Raw genomic sequence first — 24,312 nt, 5'->3', positions numbered from 1 at the left:
TAAGTTTAAGCTGAATGTGTGTGTGTGTGTGTGTGTGAGAGAGAGAGAGAGAGAGAGAGAGAGAGAGAGAGAGAGAGAGAGAATCTACATTTGGGCTTTTCTGAAACTCTTTTTGATGCCCAAGTTGACTTTGACATCATTATTATACTACATCTCTCTTGTCTTCCAAGAAGTGGGGTTATAGGCATATACCATATACCACCATGCCTGTCTTCATCATTTTGTGTTTTACTTCAGAGATAATGAAACATATAGAAGTTGTGTTTTAATTATAAATTATTTTATAGTAGATATGAAAATGCTTTATTACACATTACACACAGAAGAGACAGTCGAAGTGAAAGTTTCCATTGTGCAACTAAAGCTGTCAAACTTGAAATTCTAATTACTATATGCCATAAAGAAAAAAGAACAGATGTTTTTAGTCATAGCCAGTAATTCCATGCAGTTTAAAGTTGTATAACCTCAGAAGGAAACAGAAATGCTAGTTTTGAAATAAAATTTCACAGTAGTTAACTGAGTAGTGTATTGGGTGAAATCCAATTGCCACTAGCAATCTCATAATGCTCATAATGGAAAAAAAAATGATTCTATCTTCTAGGCTAATTCAAGAAGAAAAGGAATCTACAGAATTGCGTGCCGAAGAAATTGAGAACAGAGTGGCTAGCGTAAGCTTGGAAGGTCTGAATTTGGCAAGGGTCCATCCCGGTACTTCCATCACTGCCTCTGTTACAGCCTCCTCGCTGGCCAGTTCATCTCCCCCGAGTGGACACTCAACACCAAAGCTCACACCAAGAAGCCCTGCCAGGGAAATGGACCGCATGGGAGTCATGACCCTGGTAATGAGGATGCTTCGAGACAAGCTTGATCTGTTATTTGTGCTTAACCACAGGATATGCCTCTCAGCTGGCTTTCTGTGCATTTTATTGTCTCTTTAAACATGAAAACAATGTGTAAATTTCTTTGCCACCACAGCCTTTTGTAGTAGTTCCTGCCATCCATCAATCACATTAGGAGTGAGGAAACAGTAGAACCTATTTACTTATGCTTTTATGATGAAGTATTTCTTTTTGCTTTTAAAATATATTCTTAATGTTAGTATTATACTGATATTATAATTGTCAGTACATTATCAATCATTGAGAATTTCATACTCTGCTTATTTGGATATTTATTTTGATCATTTGATTTCTCACCTTTTCCCTGCCTACTACTCCATACACCCCCTCCAAAAGCTCCTGAAAACCCTTATCTTTCTCTTTAACAACCTGCTGAGTCCTATTTGTGGTGCCCAAATATTCTCAGAAATGGTGCCTTCCATTTGATTTTGTTTGACCTACACAATCTCAAAAAAAAACAATTCTCACTCCCCCAAAGTCATCAACTCTCCGTTGCTCCTCTGGATCCACTTCTTCTCCCATAATAGAGTACTGATTGGCTTGACCTTGTGCAAGACTTTTGCAGGAAAAGAAGCTCATGAATACAGCAATCTTAGCATAGCCAGAAGACAGTTTTGCTCCAGCTCTCCTCAAGCCAGGCTCTTTTGATCTTTCTGCTACCTCTTCCTCAATAGTACCTGAGTCTTGTGGGAGAAGTGATATAGATGTCTCCTTTGTGGCTGAGCACTCCACTCACACATGCTCTCTCTATATGGACCAGTTGTTGAGTTTCTGCATTCAGAAGCATTCGGTGAACAAAGAAAAATTCCTATTATGTTTGTGAGTTGCACCAATCTCTGGATACAGAGATACAAAAGAGAAAGAAGTATTATACTATATTTACCTATCAGAATAATAGTAGTGGGTGTACCCCAGGGCCCAGCCATAGGTTCTTGGCCAGTATTACAGTACCGGGCATGCATTTCCTCCTGTTCAGCACTCCTGAACACAATCCAAAAGTAGTCGGTTACCTCCATAACACTTGTATCACTATTGAACAATTAGACATACCCTGCCATCTCATCATTATTGTAGCTCACAGTGCTCACAAATGGGTAAGACTGCGGATGCACTCTTCTTACAACATGACAAATAGCACCTTTACTACTTTAAATGCTAACAATAGGAGGAAACTTCCTGCTAGTACCAACCTCATTACTCTAAGTTGTGTGACCAAAATGTGTGGTGTCTTGAGCAATAGATTCTTATCATCAAGTTCTGGTTTACAACTCACAATAATAGCAGTAATCTGCATACTTTTGGATGTCTCCAGAATATCACCAACCAACAACTCAAAGGGAGGTATTCTACACTTGGCACTGAGTTTTACTTGATAACATATGGCTTTAAGGAAGAGTATTATCCCAACTGTGAAATTCTAATTAAACTATTTATAGGAATACATATACATATTAAGGAAAAATATGAAATCTATGTTTTGACATGATGTTTTAAAACATCATTATGTTATTTATTCCTCTGACACCCCTTCTTCTGCCATCTTTCCACAATGTCCTTCTACATCCCCTTATATTCTTCAACATCATCTGTTAGCCTCATAATAATAACTAATCATGATAACTTATGAGTGGCATTTTAGTGCTTTAAGATAACTCTTGAAAGAAAAATAGTTATGAAAATATTTGTGCCAGGAAAGCAATGTATGTAATCCAGAAAGTCTTTATCACTCAATAAAACTCTGTTTCTAACTTCAGTGTTTTTATAAAGATCTATAGTAAGATGGTCTTTAATCTATAAAAAAATGTTGTGGAAAAATAACCTTTTTGGAAAAAGTTCAAGTTCAAAATTTATATAATCAATATTAGGATGATTAAAAGGTATAAATTCAGGAAAGCACAGAATGAAGAAAAATAAAAATGACATCTAGGTTATAGATACTAACCAAACTGTAATATTATCAGATGGTAATCATTAATTAGTCCTTTTTTATGCTTCTTTTTATTACTGCCTGCTGCAGCCAAGTGATCTAAGAAAACATCGGAGAAAGGTACTGTTAATAACTTCTATGTTTATTACTTGAGTATCTTTTTTTCTATAAAGCATTTAAAATACTATTTTCAAAATTATTTTATTAGCATAAAATATAAATATTGATGTATTTATGTGTTACTTAGTTTTAAATATGATCCAAAGAGCAAATATTTTAAAATCACATTGTTTCTGGTTTCTAGGCAAAGATTCAGTTATGAGAATTAACTCAGATGAGTCACCCATGGCAGAGTGGGAATAGCATACGGTCAATATTAGAGCAGCACGGGTTGTTTTCAGTTGTTTTTTTTAACTGTGTATTGTTTCTAATGTTGGATTTATTATTACTTGGTGAGGATGAGCCAGCAGATCTTGGTAGACCTATGAAGCAAAATATAACAATTCTTTACCAGTTTCAAAAGAAGAGGGGACATGCCCTGAGAAATCACAAAAGGTAGCCAAGAGGCATAAGTAAGATGAAAACATAGCTGCTTGGAGTTGTTTTGAGATCTCTTTCAGAAAATGAAGAAAAAGCAGGTTAAGCAAGTTTATGATTGATAGAACTAGTTCAGGGTGATGGTGTAGGACAATTCTGTATTCTGTCAATCATGTTTTAAATACGTGCTGATTGGTTAGTAGCCAGGCAGGAAATAGAGAAAATAGAGATAGAAATCAAGACACTAAGTACAACATGAATGCAATATGAGAGGCAATGAACTTGACTCAGAGTCACCAAATCCCATCTATTCTGATAAATATGAACAGCAAAGCTTTCTGCCAAAGGATCTCAGATGGGACAGATTTCAGAGGTACAGCAGGTCCTCTGACTTACAGCACCTTCCAGATGAGGAGCTTGGGGGCCCTGGAGATGACTCAACCATTGAGAACACCTACTGCTCTCAAAGAAGACTGGAGTTTGGTTTCCAGCACTTACGTGATGACTCACAACATCCTTAATTCCATCTCCATAAGGTCCAATAACCTCTTCTGGCCTCCGTACATTCATATACGCAGAGAAAATGTTCATACATGTGACACAAAAATAAATAAACCTTTAATTTTTTTAAAGAAGATTTGGCTGTTGGTATATGCTAAAGCATATCTGAATCCAGAAAACATCATTAATTATTTCCTTAAAGAAAGCTATGTTATAACTGCACAAATTAAATTGGTAGATATTTCTGTGTTTTTTTAGTTATGACCTATCTAGAGGAATAAATATCTATATATAACTACATAGTACATATGTATATATAATGTATATATGACTATAAGTTTAACTTAACACTCTAAGTTGGCTCTAAACAATAAAATTTATCCTTATATAGTTCATCAGATTTCGACTTTCTCTACCTGTTGAAAAAGGTCTAGGACAAACATAAATTTAGAAAAAAATAAAAGATAATAGTGTTTTAAAACTTTGGTCTTATAAAAAAATAAAAAGTTAGGGTGAAAAATTTTGCATAGAAAAATGTTGAGCAACAGAAGTCACAAAAAGAGGACCACTGACCAAGGACTGCTGTGTGGCCAGTTAAATAATTATATATTTGATCTCATTTAGATGTCTGAAGAATGAATTAAGGATAAGCATTATTACATCAATTTTATTAACTAATTCTTAATTGCAAAGTTTTTCTACAACAAAGCCTAGGATCCATTTATTTGAGTTTGGTGTTTTAAAGAAATGAAACTGGGAAGAGTGTGGTCTGATGGTGCGTGGCAGTGTATTTTATATGACGATGTTTTAGGAAAAAATGTGAAGTAGAAATGAGTACTCTTACCAAGAACAATTGTAGAAAAGAACTATGGTTAGATCATGAAACTGTGAAATTGCTAATTAGTTAGTACCTGAACTATGCTCAAAGAGTTTAGAATAAATGCAGGTTTACAAATCTGATTTTTTTTTTTATCACACTGGAGCCACTCTGGAAACAGTTACTGAAAAGACCCTTCAGATAGGACTCTGGGGTTGAATTGAGGGAAGGAATTATATTCAGGACTCTCCCTGAACTGTAAGAGAATTATAATCTAAGGAGAAAAATGATTGGGAAAAAAACAGCATTAAGTTCCAGGAATGCATGTGGTCTTCATTGTATATAAAAACCTCTGTATATAGTATACTCAATGTAGACACAAGCAAGGCATTTCTGCAGAATGCAGTTCTAAGTTATGCTGTGGTCACATAAGAACCTCTCAAGTGTATTTCCAGAATCATGCATTCATAGTAATTTTTCCATAACTTCATTTTTCTAAATAAAGTGTGCTATGCACTGATTTTTGTCAAGTTTTTTAAAGTCCTTTTTGTTATTTCCCTCTCTGATTTTCAAGTAGTTTTATATGTTCTGAGCAACATTATTCTTTACTAACTTGCTTCTCATCTTTTCTGTTTTTTTGTTTTGTTTTGTGTTTATTTTCAAAATTCCCCATTACCCATAATGAAATCAAACAATTTTCAGGAATTATGTTTCTACCTTTCATTTTTCTCCTCAGAAAAATATTTATCTTTCTTATAACCCACTGCATATATTAAGCATGCTTGGTATATTTTTTATTTATTGACTAATTTAAACCACTTTATCTGATAAATCATATTTTATCAACTGCCTTCCCCTTTTCCACACTCTTGCTTAAGGATGTATTTCTCATGAGATCCTTACTAGGCATAACACCCTTTCTTTCAGTACATTTTCTGATATGTGTTTAGAGACTTTTGTAAGGAACATATATTCAGGGATTGCGAGAATGACTCATCAAATGTATGCTTGTTTCATGTGAGAGATGATGGATTCAGTTTGCAGTCCTAAAAATAAAAATGTGTATATCCATGTATGGCAAGAACAGCTCTTTATTGATATATGAAACTTTTTACTCTTAAACCATATTTTATATAATTAATTAATTAGCTTAATGATATATTATCTTTACTCTTAAAAAGATATGAAAATCACATCATTAATAATATCAATTTGCCTGTGTAATACATACTTGTTTGTGTTAGAGTTACTCTAGTACCCTTCCATTAATGATTCTTGCTTTGAGGCAAGTTCAGTTGAAATTATAATTAGCTCATTGGATACGCTACTCCTGTTTCTAGATTGCAGTGGTGGAAGAAGATGGACGGGAGGATAAAGCAACAATTAAATGTGAAACTTCTCCTCCCCCAACGCCCAGAGCCGTCAGAATGACTCACACACTCCCTTCTTCCTACCACAACGATGCCCGGAGGTAAGACTCAAGCAGGGTGCACATGAAATATTCTCTTCCCCAAATTCTTCTTCTTCCATCACTGTTGTCAAATAATCTGCTGTATTATTCATAAAATAATAAGACTCAAGAGATGTCTCAATTGTTAAGAGTGTTTACTGCTTTTGCAGAGGACCAGAGAATGCTTCTTATCACCTACTTTAGGGAGCTCATCAATGCCTATAACTCCACCTATAAGAGATCCAACATCTTCTTCTGGCTTCTACAAGCACTCTGCACTCATGTACACAAGACTCACACACAGACATATATATATGTGTATATATATAATTAATGTGCACATAATTTGACTTGAATTATATTTCTCTATCATGCCCTTTTCCTGCTCTCCCTTTCTCCATATCTCTGTGACATATGAAAATTTCCAATCATATACCTAACTTCAAATTTGCAAGATAACATTTTATATCTTTGTGACAAGTCCATATGTAAATTACTCTTCTATATTTAAAAAAGATTTTCTATTATATTTATGACTAGTGATAGAAATTATAGGATTTCTGGGACAAGACTATAAATTGTTGTAGGTATTGTAAGAGAAAGTGAGATCTGAAAAATCTATTCCTGGACTTCTTTTGTCACATATCTATGCTACTGCTCTGATTCTCAGTCCTCAGGTAAAAATCCTTAGCATTAAAATGAACACAAACCCAAATATTTTTTAAATGTTGGGGAAGCATTTCATATGCCATAAGCTTCATCATAGTGTCCTATCCAAATGGCTGAAACTTTCAGACTGGTCTCTCTAATCAAGAGCACCAATATGCCTCAGCATTTAGTTTACATCTCACACCCCAGACCTCTTCCTGGTTGTCAATGGCAGCAACATTTCTAAACACAAGCAGCATGACTTAAAAAATCAGCACATCTTCTCATTAGTAGCTTCATGACAAATGGTTTTGAAAAGTGGGATTTCTGTGCAGACAGGCATTTCTATCTATTTGACCGGTTTCAATTACTACTTTCAAAATTTGTACTTCTTTATTCTTCAAGAGCAGAGGATTATACATTGTTATATGAGAAGCTTTTATTTATGTAGGGGAGAGTATAGAAAATCAAATTATATTGGGTGTATAAGTAAACGTTAAGGACTGCATAGAGCAGCAAAGTGTACAATGCTATAGCAATAGCTGGTGAACTCCTCTTTCTAAGACAGTGTCAGACATACTTATCAGAATAGAGAATTGATCAACCATTTGGAAGTCATTTCAGTTTATTGTGCATCAAAATAGTATTTTATTGATAGCCATAGACCAGGAGGACAGTGATGAGCATTTGTAATATGTTGCTTCTAGATCTCAGTAAGATGGCATTTATAATAAATGAATTTGTTTCTCATGAGCAATAAAGAAGGATGGATAAAGCAACTCCCATCAAGACAAAAGTTAGTAGCCTCAATTTCACAATTAAAGGAATGCCATGTGTCATTCACTTTAAAGTTAAAAAAAACTGTGTGGAAATAATAATGGACCAAATGCTCAATAAACAGATACTAAATATAAAGATGTTAAATTGGACTAAGGTGGACGATTAATTTGATGGTATATAGGAAATAGAGGGAAAAAAAGATGTCTGGAACAAAATAATGCAATTTTTTTCTACTGAAAATTTGGAGACCCATGGAACCAAGAAAGATGCATTTCAATAACTTGGAGAAAAATGAGGGGGAAAGGGGAAGAATCACATTCTAAATTTCCTTGTTCCTCCTTTTTGTCACTTCTAAAGGAAAGATGCCTTGTGTGATTTGTGGATAGTGCATCAGAATGAGCAGTTCTTCCTCTTTTGTGTTTTGCAGCAGTTTATCTGCCTCTCTCGAGCCAGAAAGCCTTGGGCTTGGCAGTGCCAATAGCAGCCAAGATTCTCTTCACAAAGCCCCCAAGAAGAAAGGAATCAAGTCTTCAATAGGGCGCTTGTTTGGTAAAAAAGAAAAGGCCCGACTCGGGCAGCTTCGTAAGTACAAGATTTTCACTTTCTATTTTCACTGGGATTTGCCACTTTTGAGTGTCCTTGTGTTTCATTTCTCAGCTCTAATTTCCTTTTCATACCTAGTGAGCTTTCAATTTAAGCCGCTTAATAAAGCCAATGTAGCTGACTCATGCTAAATAAAAGTTACAGTGAAACAATATTGTAAGACAATCAACTCTTTGGTTTCTTTGTTAACAGCGATAGCTGGACTATTTAAAAAAACTATTTAAATAACTAATATTTAAAAAACTAATATGATAAAGTTGCATTAGCACAGTTAATCAAGCATTATTATTGACACCCATATTTTATTGATGAGTAAACAAAGTCTTAGGAATTTTCAGGACAAGTGATCACCATAAAAGGAGGTAGAGAGAGAGAGAGAGCTCAGTTGATCAAATGGAAAACAGGTAGTTATGAGGACCTGATTTCAGATCCCTGGAGCACACATAAAAGTCAACATGGTGGGAGATGTTTGTAAGGCCATTGCCGGTAAGGTTAGTGATAGGTGTCCCCATGGAGCTCACTTGACAGGTCCCCTAATTAAATGAGTAAGCTTCATTTCGTGACACGCAAACAAGAAGATAAGATGGAGAATGATTAAGGAAGACAACTACAAGCACATGCACGTGTACACAAACATACACACACTTACACACATGTTCACGCACACCTATATGCTCGTGTGGACTCACCTACAAGAATATGTATAGGCATCACATACCCAAATTTACCAGGCAAAAAGAAATAGAAAAATATGCTTCCACTTAGAATATCTATAAATATCAAATCTTAATTATGTGAACTTAAAATATTTTTTTCAGAAAAGAGATAAAGTCTACATACACCAAAAGGAACTATAATGTCAGACAAAATAACAAGGGGATAAAATACAAAAGATACGTAAATGCTATCACAGTATCTTGTTAATACCTCTCAGAAATAAAGATGAGATTAGCAGGAAGCAATAAAGCCTTAGAAGTTTGGCTAGGATAAGTTATTATCAGTTTCTGATAATATGAATACATGAACTAAATGACACTAGGTAAGTATATGATTATGAAAAAGACACATGCACATTCATACATTCATTCATATAGAAATGATAAATTTAGCAATTGAAATTTCTGAAATAAAATATAAACCACTGGCACTTTGGTATAATGGAATATCTTCTTAGTGGCTGTTTTATTGGTGTAAAGAGACGCCATGACCAAAGCACCTCTTATGCAAAGGAGCTTTAGAAGGTTAGACCATGAACATCATGGTGGGAAGCAGAAAGCATGACACAGGAGCAATAGCAGAGAACTTTATATCCTCCATCCTGACCAGAGTCCAGGGAAGGGAGTAGATCTTCCTGTATATATCTCTTTAGAGTTAAATTGTTAGGAAAAGATTGAGCTGCTTCTAATGGTAAATGTTAAAGTTATACAGATTTTCAAATATGTTCTGGGCTCACTCTTTTAAAGAAACTATTATTTACCCCATCACCTGGGCTTAATTTTCTGCTATAGCACCAAAATATTTCTACTTATGATCTTAAAGTTATGAGGTTTATTCAAATTATTCACAATCACTTCCCTGGCATCCAGGCTGTTCGACGACACAAAGCAGCGTGACCTATGATAGCTGATATGCATGTATGCATGTGCCTGTGTGACAAGCATAACTGAATGGAGCTGTTGAAATGGAACCTGTGGATTTTGATTTCCCATAAAGGATCCTTAGGCAATAAGAAATATAACATAGCAAGTGATGACCAATTTCTTCAGTTCTTTGTATATTTTGGAGATCAGACCTCTGTCTTATGGGGGGGGTTAGTGAAGATCTTCTCCCATTCTGTAGGCTGTCATTTGTATTGTTTAGTGTGTTCGTTGCTTTACAGAAGCTTTTCAGTTTCAGGAGATCCCATTTATTAATTGTTTCTTTCATGTCTGTGCTACTGGGTTTATGGAAGTGGTCTCCTGTGTTAATGCTTTCAAGTGTACTTCCCACTTTCTCTTCTATGAGGTTCAGTGTGGTTGACTTTATGTTGAGGTCTTTGACCCATTTGAACTTGAGTTTTGTGCATGGTGATAGATAAGGATCTATTTTCATTCTTCTACACTTTGATATACAGAAATGAAAATCTATTTTTAAGTATGTCTACATACCACTCAAAATGTTTATTTCTTTTAATTTGCTGACCTATCATGGTCTTTACCACATTATTTGTTATTTTTAATATATTGTAGAACTCACAATTGTATCATTAAAATGTTTGCTAAAATAGAAATCTTTATTTATATTTTAGTGTATATGCTTATCTGAGGTTATATAATTTACTTTTTCCCTTTAAAATATTTTGATTGTCCTTATACATAAAAAATTTTATACTTATTTTCAGTTGAATTTGATAAAATACTAAAGCATTAAGGATCTTTTCATCAAGATTACATTTTATCAGGATATCTAAGATATAATTTAAAACCTAGAAAATACACTCTCCTACAAACCTAAGCTTTGTTTTATACTTTCAGAGACTCTGAATTTTTAAAACAGAATATATGAAGTTATACTTAATTATGGTAACAAATATATCAACTCTTCCAAAGTCAGGAAGCAAGAAAACCTATTTATGCAGTCTCATTATAGAATTTTTTTTCTTCCAAAATTTCCATTGCTTAAAAAATGATCATGTTATATTTAAAAAGTTGAGTTCCTGAAAAACTTTAAATCACAAGTTAATTGTTCTTTTATTACTCTAAAAAATAAATTTATTTATATTTTATATTGTGTGATCCGTCCAACAACCTGAAAATTGAAAGTGTTTCATCAGCATTGAATAGGTTTGCTGCATCAATTTGTGGTGGAACCATGTGGACCAATAAAGAATTTTATGAGTTTTAAGTCAATCGTTCACTTCAGCTCTACTTTAAGAGAACACTTTTATTGTTGTACTCTGATTATAAATGATAATTTATGGATGGCACATTGAAAATAAACTAAAATATTCTGTCACTATGCATAATGGAAATTTTCAGGTTTGAAAATGATTCCTAGGAGAATTTCAGTTAGCCACTAAATGACTTTCCAAATAAGAGGCACAGTGAGTCTCCTTCATCATAAAAATCTTTCCACTGCATTAATTGCACATGAATATAATGAATAAAATAAATTTGGCCTTGTATCTTCACAATGCTAAATTGAAATCGAACAGTAACTGATGCGTTTTGATTAAAGAGCCTTCTAACAATTATTCAGTTCAGTAATAAGATTATCAGGCTACGAGCTAATTTATATCAAGATTCTGTGTTAGTAATATCCAGCTTTACAAATTAAATGTAAAAATAAATTATGAAAAACAGTAGTAACTAATTTCCTAGTTCATTCTGTGAGTGAGAGAAGCCATATCATAATCAAGTCCTCAAACTGCAAGCAATAAGATATGCAAAAGATATGTAACAATTGTCTTCAATGACTGTCTTCTGATATGTTGGTTAAATTTGGAGGATGACATTTTCTAAAAATTAAATTATTGTTATTATTAGATTAGTATTATTTGAAGATTTGCAGTTTTATGCTTAAATATAACTTAAATCCCTTCTATTTAAAATTTATATATATGTACAAATGTATGTATATATATATATATATACCTATAATATATTTATCTTCTACTTGAAAAATGTGAATAAGTTTTTTGAATGTGACTTCATATTTTTTACATACACTAAATACAAAGAGAATATAGGGTATAGTATTAAGCCCTCATTTTTCAATATAATTAAAAATTTATGAATCAATGTGAATTCAGGTTTTTGGAGTGAAATGAATAGTTTGTAAGATACGTCTATCAGCCGGGCTGTGGTGGCGCACGCCTTTAATCCTAGCACTTGGGAGGCAGAGGCAGGCGGATCTCTGTGAGTTCGAGACCAGCCTGGTCTAAAAGAGCTAGTTCCAGGACAGGTTCCAAAACCACAGAGAAACCCTGTCTCGAAAAACCAAAAAAAAAAAAAATGTCTATCCATAAATGACACACATAAAACTTCTCTTGTTCACACCAAGATTACATATACTATGTTTCTGACTCTACTATTCAAATAATATATTAGGTAAAATATAATCTTATTAAGGTATTTTACAAAGACCTATTTTTTTTCCAAACACATAAAAAATTCAAAGTAAAGGCCATCCCTGAATGCAAAAGACTTCTGATTAAGGGTACAAGACTTAGCAGACTGAACACAGTGAGTTCCAGGAAGACCAGATGCAGAACTTTTAAAAGCCAACAAGGGCCTCTGTGTTCTTTAAACTTGGGACAGAAGCATATGTCTAGGTTTCTGTTTAGCAGAATATTTCTGACAGTAAATGAGAGACGACAAGCACGGTAACCCATATTCACTCTTGCTTTCCACTGGAAAAGTCTTAACAGAATGGCCTTGAACATTCGCTACTGTGCAGCCCTCTGTTGGTAGACATACATATCTTTGCCTTCCACACTGATGCTTGTGAAAAATGAATGGACAACAGTAGGCACTTCTTTTTGTATTGATTTTTTTTCAGAGATTTTGTGTGTGTAACTCTGTCCTTTGATGTCTGTTGAGACAGTGATCCAAGGGCAAACCTAAAAGAAAGAGTGTTTCTGAGTAGTTGCTTCAAGAAGCCTTGGAGACTTTAACTTCAGGACAAATACCTGTATCTTGATCTCAAGTCTTTTCTTCACAGGGGGCTTCATGGAGACTGAAGCTGCAGCACAGGAGTCCCTGGGCTTAGGCAAACTTGGAACTCAAGCCGAAAAGGACAGACGGTTGAAGAAAAAGTAGGTTTGGAGATCTTTTTTCCTCATTTTTCTAATGCTTCACTAGGCTTTAACTTTTCCTTTTGCAAGGGCTTTCCAGAAGAAAAAAAATGGGAAACAAACCTACTTAACAGCTTTCCTGGTATTAGCTCAAGCAACTCAGAGTTCATGTTTCAAATAATAATGAATTAAAGTTAGAAATGAGTGTAAACTCTCCCACAAAATAAACCACACAATTTAAACTAGTGACAAAAGCATTGATTTCAAAACTGAGTTACATATAACATGTTTACATGTAGTACTGGCAACCATATAGGACACTGTTGAAGTTAAATGAAGTTCTGATTTAGTATGGCAAAATGAGAGTGACATTTTGTTTTTTCTCAGGACAATTATGTGTTTAGTCTTAATAAAGAAAGATTTAAAAGCAAAAAAATATATATTCCTCTGACTGAAAATAAGCTTAATATAGGCGGGAACAGATTGTTTTACATCTGCCAGGAAACGATAGTGTATCTTTCCATTCACATGTAATATGGAACATTGAAATGACTTGTAAAATTGGAAAGAATTTAATTTCAACAGCTGTTAGAGAGGGATTCCATGAATAACATATTTTTAGCAGCATAGTAACATTTCAATGACAAAAAGTCATCATCCTAAAAGCAAAGTCTTTAAAAGCATAATAATTTCCCTTTATTATCAAATCTTGTGAGCTGCTTTGTCTCTGCGTTCTAAGGGTTCATTGTGTTGTTTCAATGGTTTTTGTATTTCTCCTTTCTCCTGCCAAAGTATCGTCATTTCTCTAGCTATCAATTTGTGGTCCATAAATTTCTGTTGTGACAAAGCACAGGTTTGTCCAGGTACTTCAAGTTTTGTCATTTGTCCTGCATTCTAGGCATTTGCCAATAACAGGAAAATGCACAAGACATCATTAACATGATAATTTATCCGCTGGCAATTTACTGAAACTACTCAAACCCGATAGAAATGCAACCTAGAAGAAATTCATTGAGAATATTGTATCTTGAATAGGATTAAATGGTCTGTCATGAAACATTTCTTATTTAGGTGCTGGTAACTTAAAAATATTAGTATTTTCCATAAACTACTCCCAATATCTTCATTTGTGTCATCCTTAAGGAATGCAATTTCTAATTTCATAACTATCTGTGGTGAGCATTCTTCTAAGAAAAAATGATTATTTTCTTTGTTTATATTCTGGTTAGTTTACTACAAATAGAAAAGAAACATGAAATTTTAAAACAATTCTGACTAATGGATAGACTTAATTAAAATATGGAAAACATTTTATTCTATATTGACTAATCCATAACAAGGACCCAGTGGCATTATATATAGCCAGTGCAATGAGATCTGATGTGGCGAAATGCTTACATTTACTCGGTACTTGCTTGAAACAGTTATTTTTGTATTACAGCATTATTATAAAGGGTGTTTCATTACATATCAATTATCTCCACATCACTGTATTTCCAAGTAGTTATTCTCATTATATATTAGTAGCTCGTCCTCAAGCTGAAACTCAACTATTTGCGTATTTTACACATTTATAGTCCTGGTGGTCCTCATTTAAATTCGTGACTTTTCATTGGTTTCCTGCCTTCATTTTCTTAGTCTTTAAAGGCTGAGAAATTTATTCATAAAATTTAGTGTTCATGCAATGTTGTGATGTTTGTCATGTGAGTTCATCTTTGCATTTGTTGTGATGCTTAGATCTCACCCATCATCCTCTTTATTATTTCACTGGATTATAGGTGCATTTTTCTGTCTGATGAAAATGAAGATCTCTTCCAAAACTGACATTAAGAGCAGATAGAAATAAGAATTTTACACTTTCACTTTAGTGTCTGTGATCCTGATCAGTAAGCACTCATTTCCTTTTCTCAGCCATCCAGCCAGTTATTTAAGACCTTATGCTATTTGCTTAGGAGAGTTTAAAAGTTAACATTAATCATAGCAATATTAAACACAACAACATAGAATATGGACCAGCCAAATGCTGAATAGATTAGACAAAAACACAAAACAAAACAACCTCAATTTCTCAACAAGGTTCAATTCATCCAAATTTTAGGGAAAGTCCGTTTGGCTACTACTTCTATTTTAGTTGCTTTTCTCATTGCTGTAACGAAACACTTAACATGAGTCATTTAAGAAAGGAAAAGGTCATTTTGGTTGGCAGTTTCTGCTTAACAGTCCTTAATTATAGGAAATGCATATTGGGAGGAGCAAGAGGAAGATAGTCTAATCACATCTACGGTTAGAAAGTAATCAATACTGATGCTCAAAGTACTTGGTTCTTTTTATTCAGAAGATGATCTCAGCCCTGTCAAAAGTACTACCCGCCTCTAGGTTGGTTCTTTCCATTCCTACTCTAGAAAAATCTAACCGATGCACACCCAGAGGTCTGTCCTCATGTTTGAATCTAGGTTCCATCAAGTTGACTGCTAAGTTTCACCATCCCATTGCCAATGAAGAGAAACCATCATTCTTTCCTAAATTCATAGTTTGTCTCATTATAAACAAAAATAGACATTTTAGATCAGATGTCAACATAATACTGTTAAAATGGGGCTTGCACATCTGGCAAGTGTGCATACCAGTTAAAGAGCTGCTAGGCACCGTCTTCCAAAGCCTCAGGTATAAACCCTCTGCCATCTTAACGGTAAAGTTTACAATTTTGTCATGTGATAATATGATACACTGAAGACAATAACTTTTTTGTGTCATCAGAATGCTTGCATGCAAAAGTATTTTGGAAAAAATATTATATTTTACAACTATTTTATCAGATTTTTAATCTCTACACTCCCCCTGATATATGTAGCTATTAGTTTCTCTTCTGTCCATCCTTAGAAATGTGATGATAATAAGGGAGGACCTAATTCCCTGAGGTATTGGAGATTTTAAAAGAGACTTTATAATTAAAAACTAACAAATAATCATCAAAGGTTCAGAATTATTGTTTAAAAATATTCTCAATAATTTTTAGCTAAGTGTTCCTCTTCCAGTCATATTTAATGTTAATGATGGCAATCCTTTGCATATTGTATATAAAATTTATTTTCCAATTTATTATTTGGTGGTTTTTTTTAGACCTTTTGGATGGTCTTAATGCTTGAGGTTCTAAAATTCGTTTAGTATATGTCTATTTATTTATTTATTGTAATGGCAAAAAACAATATGTGTGCTAGAAAGGTATTCTAGCAATGACCTATTTACCCACTTATTATGCATTTTATGTATATTTTACATTCTTCTTTACATTTTCCTTCTGTGATGTTGTCAGATTAGACCATTCAACATATTGACCCAAGGAGTTCACATTTGTGGTGTCTTTTTTGACCCCAAGAAACGTATTATATTATTGACTGGACTAAAGCTAAAGATGGCTTCATGAATAATCAAATATACCTATCTCTGAAGACAAAGTGAGTAAGCAGGACACTTTTAAAAACCAACAGAAATATTTATTTTATCTACAAAATTTTATCTACAAAAACATGAGTCATTGAAACTATTGCTTAATCTTTATGGTTATTTTTCCCCAGACTGCCAAAATTCTAACCTTTTTAGTGAAATATATGTACTTGTTTAAAGTCTCCTATATCTTAATACATAATTGAAAAGTATTAATGAGGTTTGACACGCTAAGCTAGTAATCATTTTCTTCGGTTATAGCATCACCGATACTTTATTATTGCATAGTATAGTTTTGTACATCCTCCTGAATTGTTAACACTACTAAATGAACATTGATTTTATATTTGGATCAATTTTTAACATCATTAAAATGAAATCAATGCTCCAGTTCAGCTACCAAGAGCATCCTCTCCAGAGAACTATCATTTTCCTTGGAGCATGGCAATCAAATTTAATCACCACCAATGAATCTTTATATTAGAACTTCAAAGAGCTCAAAGGGAAGCTCTATAGATTTGATTAATTTATTCTCATTACAGTCCTGAGGCCCCACTTCCATACATAATTTTTATTATGTTTGGAGATGCTAAACTTTTAATCCTTGGCATTTCAGAGGTTCAGAGTAAGCATATCTCTAAGCAAAGTAAATGTCACTTAAACAATTTATACTCTAAGGTACCACAAAACTCTATAATATTTTTATTCAATAAATATTTATCAAGTGTCTATGTGCCAATTTTAACTTCTAAATGAGTTGTAGTCAAGACCTTGTGTTCAAAGATGTGAACATATTTTCCTCTCTAGGTGGTATTGTGTACATGGAAGGTAAACATCTTCTCTTCGCTCACACACATCCATTTTCTACCTATACTATAGAAATGGACTTTAGCTACATAAAACATAAAGAAGGAGCAACTGGGCAGAATTTGAGCCTTTCATGGATCCCTGAGACATCAGAACCAAAGTCCTTCCAGATGACAATAAGAGATTATATTTCTGCACTGTGCTTTCAGAAACACATCCATTCCTCCTCACTCCATTGGAGTCTTGAAATCCAATTAAATTACACAGGGCAAGGATATGCTACTGCTGAGGGTTCATGCAGCCACTAAGGGTGTGCTGCTGGACAGCCAACTCAGATAATCTATTATAGTATAACTTTTAGGAACCTAAACCCAATATTTCTTTGGGAAAATATGTTCCAGTTTTCTTCTTCAGAGCACAGAGGGTGGCTTTGTGCCTGTATTGAGAGCAAGATATTATTTTAGAGATCTGTTGTGCTTCAACCAAGGACAATCAAAGAAGTCTTTCCTAAGCCTAAATAATATGATACAAAGACTAACAGTGAAATACAATGCAGTGTTCTTTCATGAAAACTGGTAGTGATTTCTTTTATGTAGTTAGACATATCTGATCTCTTTGAAAAATGACAAAAAAACGAGAAAAGAAAAAGCTAGTTAGAGCCAACAGTAGAGTAACAATACATTACAGAGTAAGCATCATCCAAGTTTTATATTATATATTTTATATCCGTATTTTATATTATATGATCAAACATGCCGTTGCTTTCAAGAAGTATTTAGTTCTAGAAAAGGTTAAAAATAATAAAGACTAATTAGAAATTAAACTCCAAGTTTTTACAAATGCTAGAATAACCTTATTTTCTAAATAAGTCCTATCATTAATTTTGCTAAAAAGCTTATTAATAATTTGACTAACTAAGCCCTAAGTAAAACGAGTGCTGGATAAATTTGGCAAATAGTAACCCTTCATTTATTCATTTAGTGATGTTATATCCCAATAGCTGTCAGATAGACTATTGACATTCCCAATTTACAACAAAAAAAAATATCTGAAGGGACAGACGTGGATACAAATGACTGCGCATAAATTCTTCTGGTTCTGTGACACTTATCTAAGTCACAAGCTTTGGGAGAGAATAACAAAAGTGGTCCAGCCTGAAAATCATCAATTGCTCTTGTTCTAAACGTATTCTTCAAGATTAAAACCATTGACCTGTGTGACAATTGGAGCTGAACAAATGGCCTGATGATGACTGACTAAAATGCAAAGTGAGTGCAAGGCACTGTGATTAGCGGCTAAAATAAGAACAGATTTTTGTCAAACTATGTATGAGAAGATGCACCCAAGATTTTCCACAAGGTACTTTAGTGGGCTTTGTAGTTATTCAACATTTATAAATTTCAGTAGGGATCTTTATTTAATCCTGCTATCAACTGCAGGACGACTATAAATATATGTATGTGCATATATATTCACAGCTTCTCAGAGATGGGAGTATGATTTTTTTGTAAAACAAGAAAATGAACAATACCCAGTAAAGAATGTTCCATTCAACACAGGTGGTGAAGGGTCAAAACTAGGTACTAACTAGATATTAACTGGACCTTGTGCAAGGTCTCGGAAACATAGTTGAATTGAATATCATGTGTCCTCAGAGGAACATCACTGAGAATAGTTGGAAGACATCAAGGCATGTTTTCAAACCCCAGTAGAAAGGACTGGGATATGTTCAATGTGTACAATGAGAACCCAGGTGCTGTCAAGGGCAATACTAACCAAAGAAGTCCTTATTCTGGTGTTTTGATTAGAACTTGAGCCAAAGTCAGAGGTTATTAAGCTGATGAAGTTGAGCCAACTCTAAGACTGCCTCTGGTCATTACAGACCAGAGAAGAAAGTACTGACCACCTGGAAGGGAGTACGGACCCTTAATTATATTCAACCCAGACTAAGCAATCATGTGTATTTGGTAGGATTTCAATAGGTGAATTAACTGTTCATTGTTCATTGAGAGATTGAACTATATGTTGACAAGAAGCAAAAGTCTAGCTTGGAGAGCCAAGTTTATTGGGTTACCTAAAGAGGTGTAGGTAACTCAAACATAGCTACCACCTACTAAAAAGTCTAACACAAGATGAGTGGGGACTCAGGAAATTTTGATCACTGAAGATGCTCCCTATGCAGTTTGTAGACCAGGGCTTCTCCACCTTTAATGCAGCCCCTCATCTTGTGATGAGCCCAACCTCAACATTATTTTCACTGTTACATCACAACTGTAACTTTGCTACCACTATGAATCATAATGTAAATCTCTTGTGTTTTTTGATAGTCTTAGTCAACCTCTGTGAAATGGTTACTTGAACTCCAATGAGGTTGCGACTCACACATTGAGAACCACTATTACAGAGTTTCAGCGGACCCTTTTAAGATTTGTGAGCTCAGGGCTTCATAAGTTCTGTGAGCTTCCAGTGTCTGAGTTTCCCTGCTATCTCTAACAGGTACTTGCAGGTATGAAGGAAACACCTATACAATAGTAACTATGTTTCTTTTTGCCTTTTATTGAAAATAGATTTTTTTCCTTCACATAATATATCCTTATTATGATTTTCTCTCCCTCTGTTCCTACAAGTTAATCCCCAGTAGCTACAGTTCAGTAAGTCTTTGGAGAGCTAGATTTTTCACAGTTTACTGACTGGCATGCCATCATTTTATGAAATCATAGTTTTTTATTTTTTCCATTAAAAAATTTATACTTCCTCCCCTCCTCCCATTCTCCTCCCGTCCTCCTCCCCCTCTGCCACTCACCCTCCTTGCTCCCTCTCCCTACTTAAGAGAGGACAGGGAACCCTGCCCTGTGGAAAGTCCAAGGCCCTTTCCCCTACATCCAGGACTAGGAAGCTTTGCATCCAAATAGACTAGGGTCCCAAAAAGACAGTACATGCAGTAGAAACAAGTCCCATTGCCTTCATCAATGGCTTCTCAGTGGAATCATAGTTTTATACTCAAAGGATTCTCCCTTAAAATTTTACATACTGTGTAAACACATATATGTGCAAACATACAATGGTGTGTCCTATAAATTTTACATATTCTAAACTTTAATTTGTGGATTGATTGCCTTCAGTTTCTTTGCAAAGAAATAAGCTAAATTTTAGTACAAATAAAGATTTCATAACCTTTTAAAAGAACTCTTAAAGAACTGTATTCACTTGAAGCCTTTATTAACAAACAAAAGTTATTTAAAATAGTGTTGTGATGATGAACATCTGTAACTTCTAGACCTTTTGTTTTTCATTAGTAAGGCTCACTAGGAACTAGATCTTATTATTGTCCTGAACTCAACCATTCAAGCATATCATTTTCTACTAACCACAGTCTTATTACAATTTAGAGCAATGATCTTTTAAAAATGTCTTTTTTTCCATAGTCAGTATCCTTTGTTCCTTTTTTCCATTTTCCCTATTACTGAATATACACAATTTCAGTAACATGAGAAAAAAGCACCTTAAATTTCTTACTCCACTTTCATTTGGTCGTATTTATGAGTAATGTCTGCAGCCATCAATGAATCTGCATTTTCTACTATGTAGCTAGGACCGTCTGAGCTGCTGAGAAAGTCTCTGTAGGGAAAATGTAGCCCATTCATGAGTGGAGCCTGCCCTGCCTCCTAGGATAATATTTTTCTCTCCATGATAGTCTTTCCTCTTTCTTCAATTCTTGTTGGTGAGTCCATTCTGTTCCAGTCCTGCAATATGCATCTTCTGTTGATCAGTGAGTCAATAAAAGAAACAGTGACACAGAGAGAAAAATAGCACCAGGAAACTAGGATACTCTACAAAACAATTCTACCATTATGCGAGGCCATTTTTGATTAATTCCTTCAATTCTTATCTCATCTTTAACTAGATGGAAACATCTAACTCTTACAAATATAAAAGATAGAATATAAAAGATCCATAAAAATGTACCAACAGTGAGTCTAGTGCATGAATGAACCAATCAATTTAAACTGCTCTCCACTAGTTTCTGAATCTGTGCTTAATAAGAGATTTAAAATATCCGTGACTCCCTAACTTGAACCAAGAAATAAGAGACTTGCTGAGTGAGCTGCTTTTCTTCGAATATTCTAATCTCAATTGGACTGTTTTAAAGAAAAGTGATGGTCAGAATTTGCTAGCAGATTGTGTAGTCACAGACGGGACAACTGAAATGGTTAGATCCACCCTTGAAATAATACATGCGCACACTCGTGCACACACACACGCACATACACACTCACGCACACACACGCACACACGTGGTAAATGCTGGGACTTAATGTAAACTGAAGTTTTCAAAAACATATGAATAATTAGATTTGCTTTGTTTCTTCGTTGACTATTACATCCCGTGATCCATAACTTAAGAAAGCATATTCCTAATAAAAATTTCTTTTGCTATTTTCATAACTCAGACACAGTAGAATGGATATTAACATAATAATGTTTATAACTTAATTTTAACAAACAAGTGTAGGAAAGAGTGAAATGAGGTTTATAAAGAAAAATACACATCTTCTGTAGAAGAGGAACTTCTCTATTAATACATATTATCTCCTAATTAAACTATTATCACACTATCTCTGAGTCATTTGTCATTTTGGTCTATCCATTTTCATGCTTTTCATAATAAATTTCTGAGTTTAAATATTTGATATTCTGAAATAATATAGCAACTCAGAACTCATTAACTGTGGAAGCGAAGAAAATTCATGATATTGATGATAAGTCAAGCAATAAAGATAACTTCACAGAACAGATTTCAATATAACTTCTTACCATTCCTTTGTTCAAATAAAGGTATTTTAGATGAAAAATATAAAATAAATAAAATATATTGTTAGGACAAAAAATTTTGAACTATGAACTTGACTTTGAGATTTGTTTCATGCTTATTGTAATAATTTTTATTTTGTATTTCAAAGGTTTTTATATTACTATAATCCCTAATTATTTAAAGCATTGTAAATGAAATATGATGACAAATAATGTTTCACTGTGCCCAAATTTAATCAACAAATGTATTGGAAAATGATGAATCATTCACAGTCAGGGTGAGGGTGGTTACTTTGCTCATGGTCACAATCCATCCCAGATGAAGTGGTCAGTTTTCCTGGTAGGCTCAGAGTTTGTGCTCTATTTTCCAAGTTCAACACACAGGTGTGCTGGTAAGAAATCCAGTTAAAATGTATGAAGTATCTCTTTTAGGTCATACCTTATTTCTTTTCTGTATGTGATGTGAAAAATCTGTGAGTTCAGTAACTTTGGAAATTGTTTTGCCAACTTTTAGACATTTATGTTTTGGTTTATAGGAAAACTTAAGGAAATTGTTGTAGCTGTTCTGGAACTGAGGCCAATGAACATGCATTTTCTCAAAGCCCCCCTTGTTTCTCTGAATGAATGCTATTGGAGGAGGCATGTGCAGAGTGTTTACGACACATCAAGCTTTTCTTTATGATAGTTTTGCAATGTAGAAGGAAATGCTTTACTTTGCTTAATTTTTGAACTAAGAATTTCTGCCTCATATTTTCTTAAACTGAATATAGTTTATGGGTTGTAGCAAGGGTTTCTTTTCTAAGAATTGTTTATTGTTTGCATAGAAATTTTAAAATATTATTCTCATTGCTTTTTGTTGGATTATTTAACTTCCATATTTTCTAAATGCCTCTACTACATCCAGGAAGCAAGTAGTTAAGTTCAAAGCTAAGTTTGAACGAGTTTGGTTTTGTGATGATCCAGATATAGATAAATCACCCAATTAGTATTTTATAAGCAGCACTTGCAAATATCTGTTCAAGTAACTAAGTCTCCCATAAAATCCATATAATTGGCACAGGTTTAATATTTTATTGCACATATACAAGAAAATATAATAAGACAGGAGAAGCTTAATCAAGTTGTTTTACACATCCTCCAGATGTTAATACAGGTACACATGTCTTCTTAAAGCAAGAATTATTATAAATCTTGTTAGAATAAAAATTCTGCAGCTGTAATGGACTTCACAATTTTTTCATACAATAGGTAATGATGAATAAAGCACCTGTTAACATTTTGACAAAATATGTATGAAATTGGAGCCCAATTTTCATGGCCCTCCACTAAATGCCTTCTCCACTTAAGGTGTGCCTTTCTATTTCACCATTTTTCTTGAGTTTAAATGGTGGCCTTGATTGGTGGTAGGCTGTTCTGTAGGGAATTTTTCCTATTTATAAAATGACACATTTGTGGTCCCAAGTAAAGAATGTCCTTTGCTTTCTTCCTGAGGTGTACTAGAGGCTAAGAAAATTTGGTCCTGCATGTTTCAGAGTGACTCATACTAAATACAGACTTATTGGTCAACCATCAGATGTGCCTGCAACCTGAGCAGACTTGTGGACGTAGTGTGTATCATGGTGGAATAAACACAGTACTGCCACTACTGAAATGGTTTCTAAGACACCATGTTGTGCTGCCATGAGATTTCTCACCTCTGAAATGATGCTATTGTTTGATTCCATGCCTTTCTTTGGATTGAAATGTATCCATTAACATTTGTGTGCTTTTCTTTTCCATCCATCCTTCTCCATCTCATGAAAAGCACACCGGGGTAAGTTGACTCACAACGGCTGCTGAACGCGTTGGTTTTCAGCACCATCTTTTTTGTTCGTTTGTTTTGTTTTCTCTTTAGCACTTCTCTTTTCAGTTATAACACCAACTGCACTGCCTCTGACTTAAAATGAAATTCACAATGTCCACTCGTTTCTACACAGAAAAAGGAATCATTGGTTCAGAGAAATATTTATATTTGAATTACATTGGCTTTTTGAAAACTAGTATTGGTTGGTTCTATGAGATGCATGCAAATTTACCTTGCAGGCCTTACTGTCCTAACTCTCAAGTCTTTCTTAAAGAGTTAATGAGAGCTCCTTAAGGCTCAAGTCCTGCTTTCAAGATGAGCTTCAACTCTTTGTGCTGCTTGGCTGAAAATGTGCTTAACTAGGGCCCGCGGTTCAGTTCTTCAAATTACATTCAGGAGACAAACTCATTTGTCAGTTTTCAGAACTCATTTCGATGGAAAGGGCTAAGTGATGAATCTCCTCAGTAAGG

The 24,312-nt window shown here is 34.2% G+C and overlaps 1 protein-coding gene across 17 annotated transcripts in view; it reads left to right on the top strand.

Annotated features, from left to right (window-relative positions):
• Ppfia2 (PTPRF interacting protein alpha 2) overlaps positions 1–24,312 on the top strand; it is a 341,255-nt gene that overhangs the window by 275,785 nt on the left and 41,158 nt on the right. For 10 of the 17 annotated variants that reach the window (XM_026784468.1, XM_026784459.1, XM_026784457.1 and 7 more), the window contains 5 exons: positions 602–839; positions 2,917–2,946; positions 6,022–6,152; positions 7,987–8,141; positions 12,864–12,957. In XM_026784468.1, the coding sequence (XP_026640269.1) occupies positions 602–839; positions 2,917–2,946; positions 6,022–6,152; positions 7,987–8,141; positions 12,864–12,957 (648 nt within the window). Of the gene's footprint in view, positions 1–601; positions 840–2,916; positions 2,947–6,021; positions 6,153–7,986; positions 8,142–12,863; positions 12,958–23,803; positions 23,813–24,312 lie in introns of all 17 variants that reach the window. The other 7 variants (XM_026784460.1, XM_026784461.1, XM_026784458.1 and 4 more) reach the window with 1 other exon arrangement.

This window comes from Microtus ochrogaster, chromosome 24, assembly GCF_000317375.1.
Source record: "Microtus ochrogaster isolate Prairie Vole_2 chromosome 24, MicOch1.0, whole genome shotgun sequence".
Taxonomy (NCBI): domain Eukaryota; kingdom Metazoa; phylum Chordata; class Mammalia; order Rodentia; family Cricetidae; genus Microtus; species Microtus ochrogaster.
This window is presented reverse-complemented; position numbering and strand designations above follow the sequence as displayed.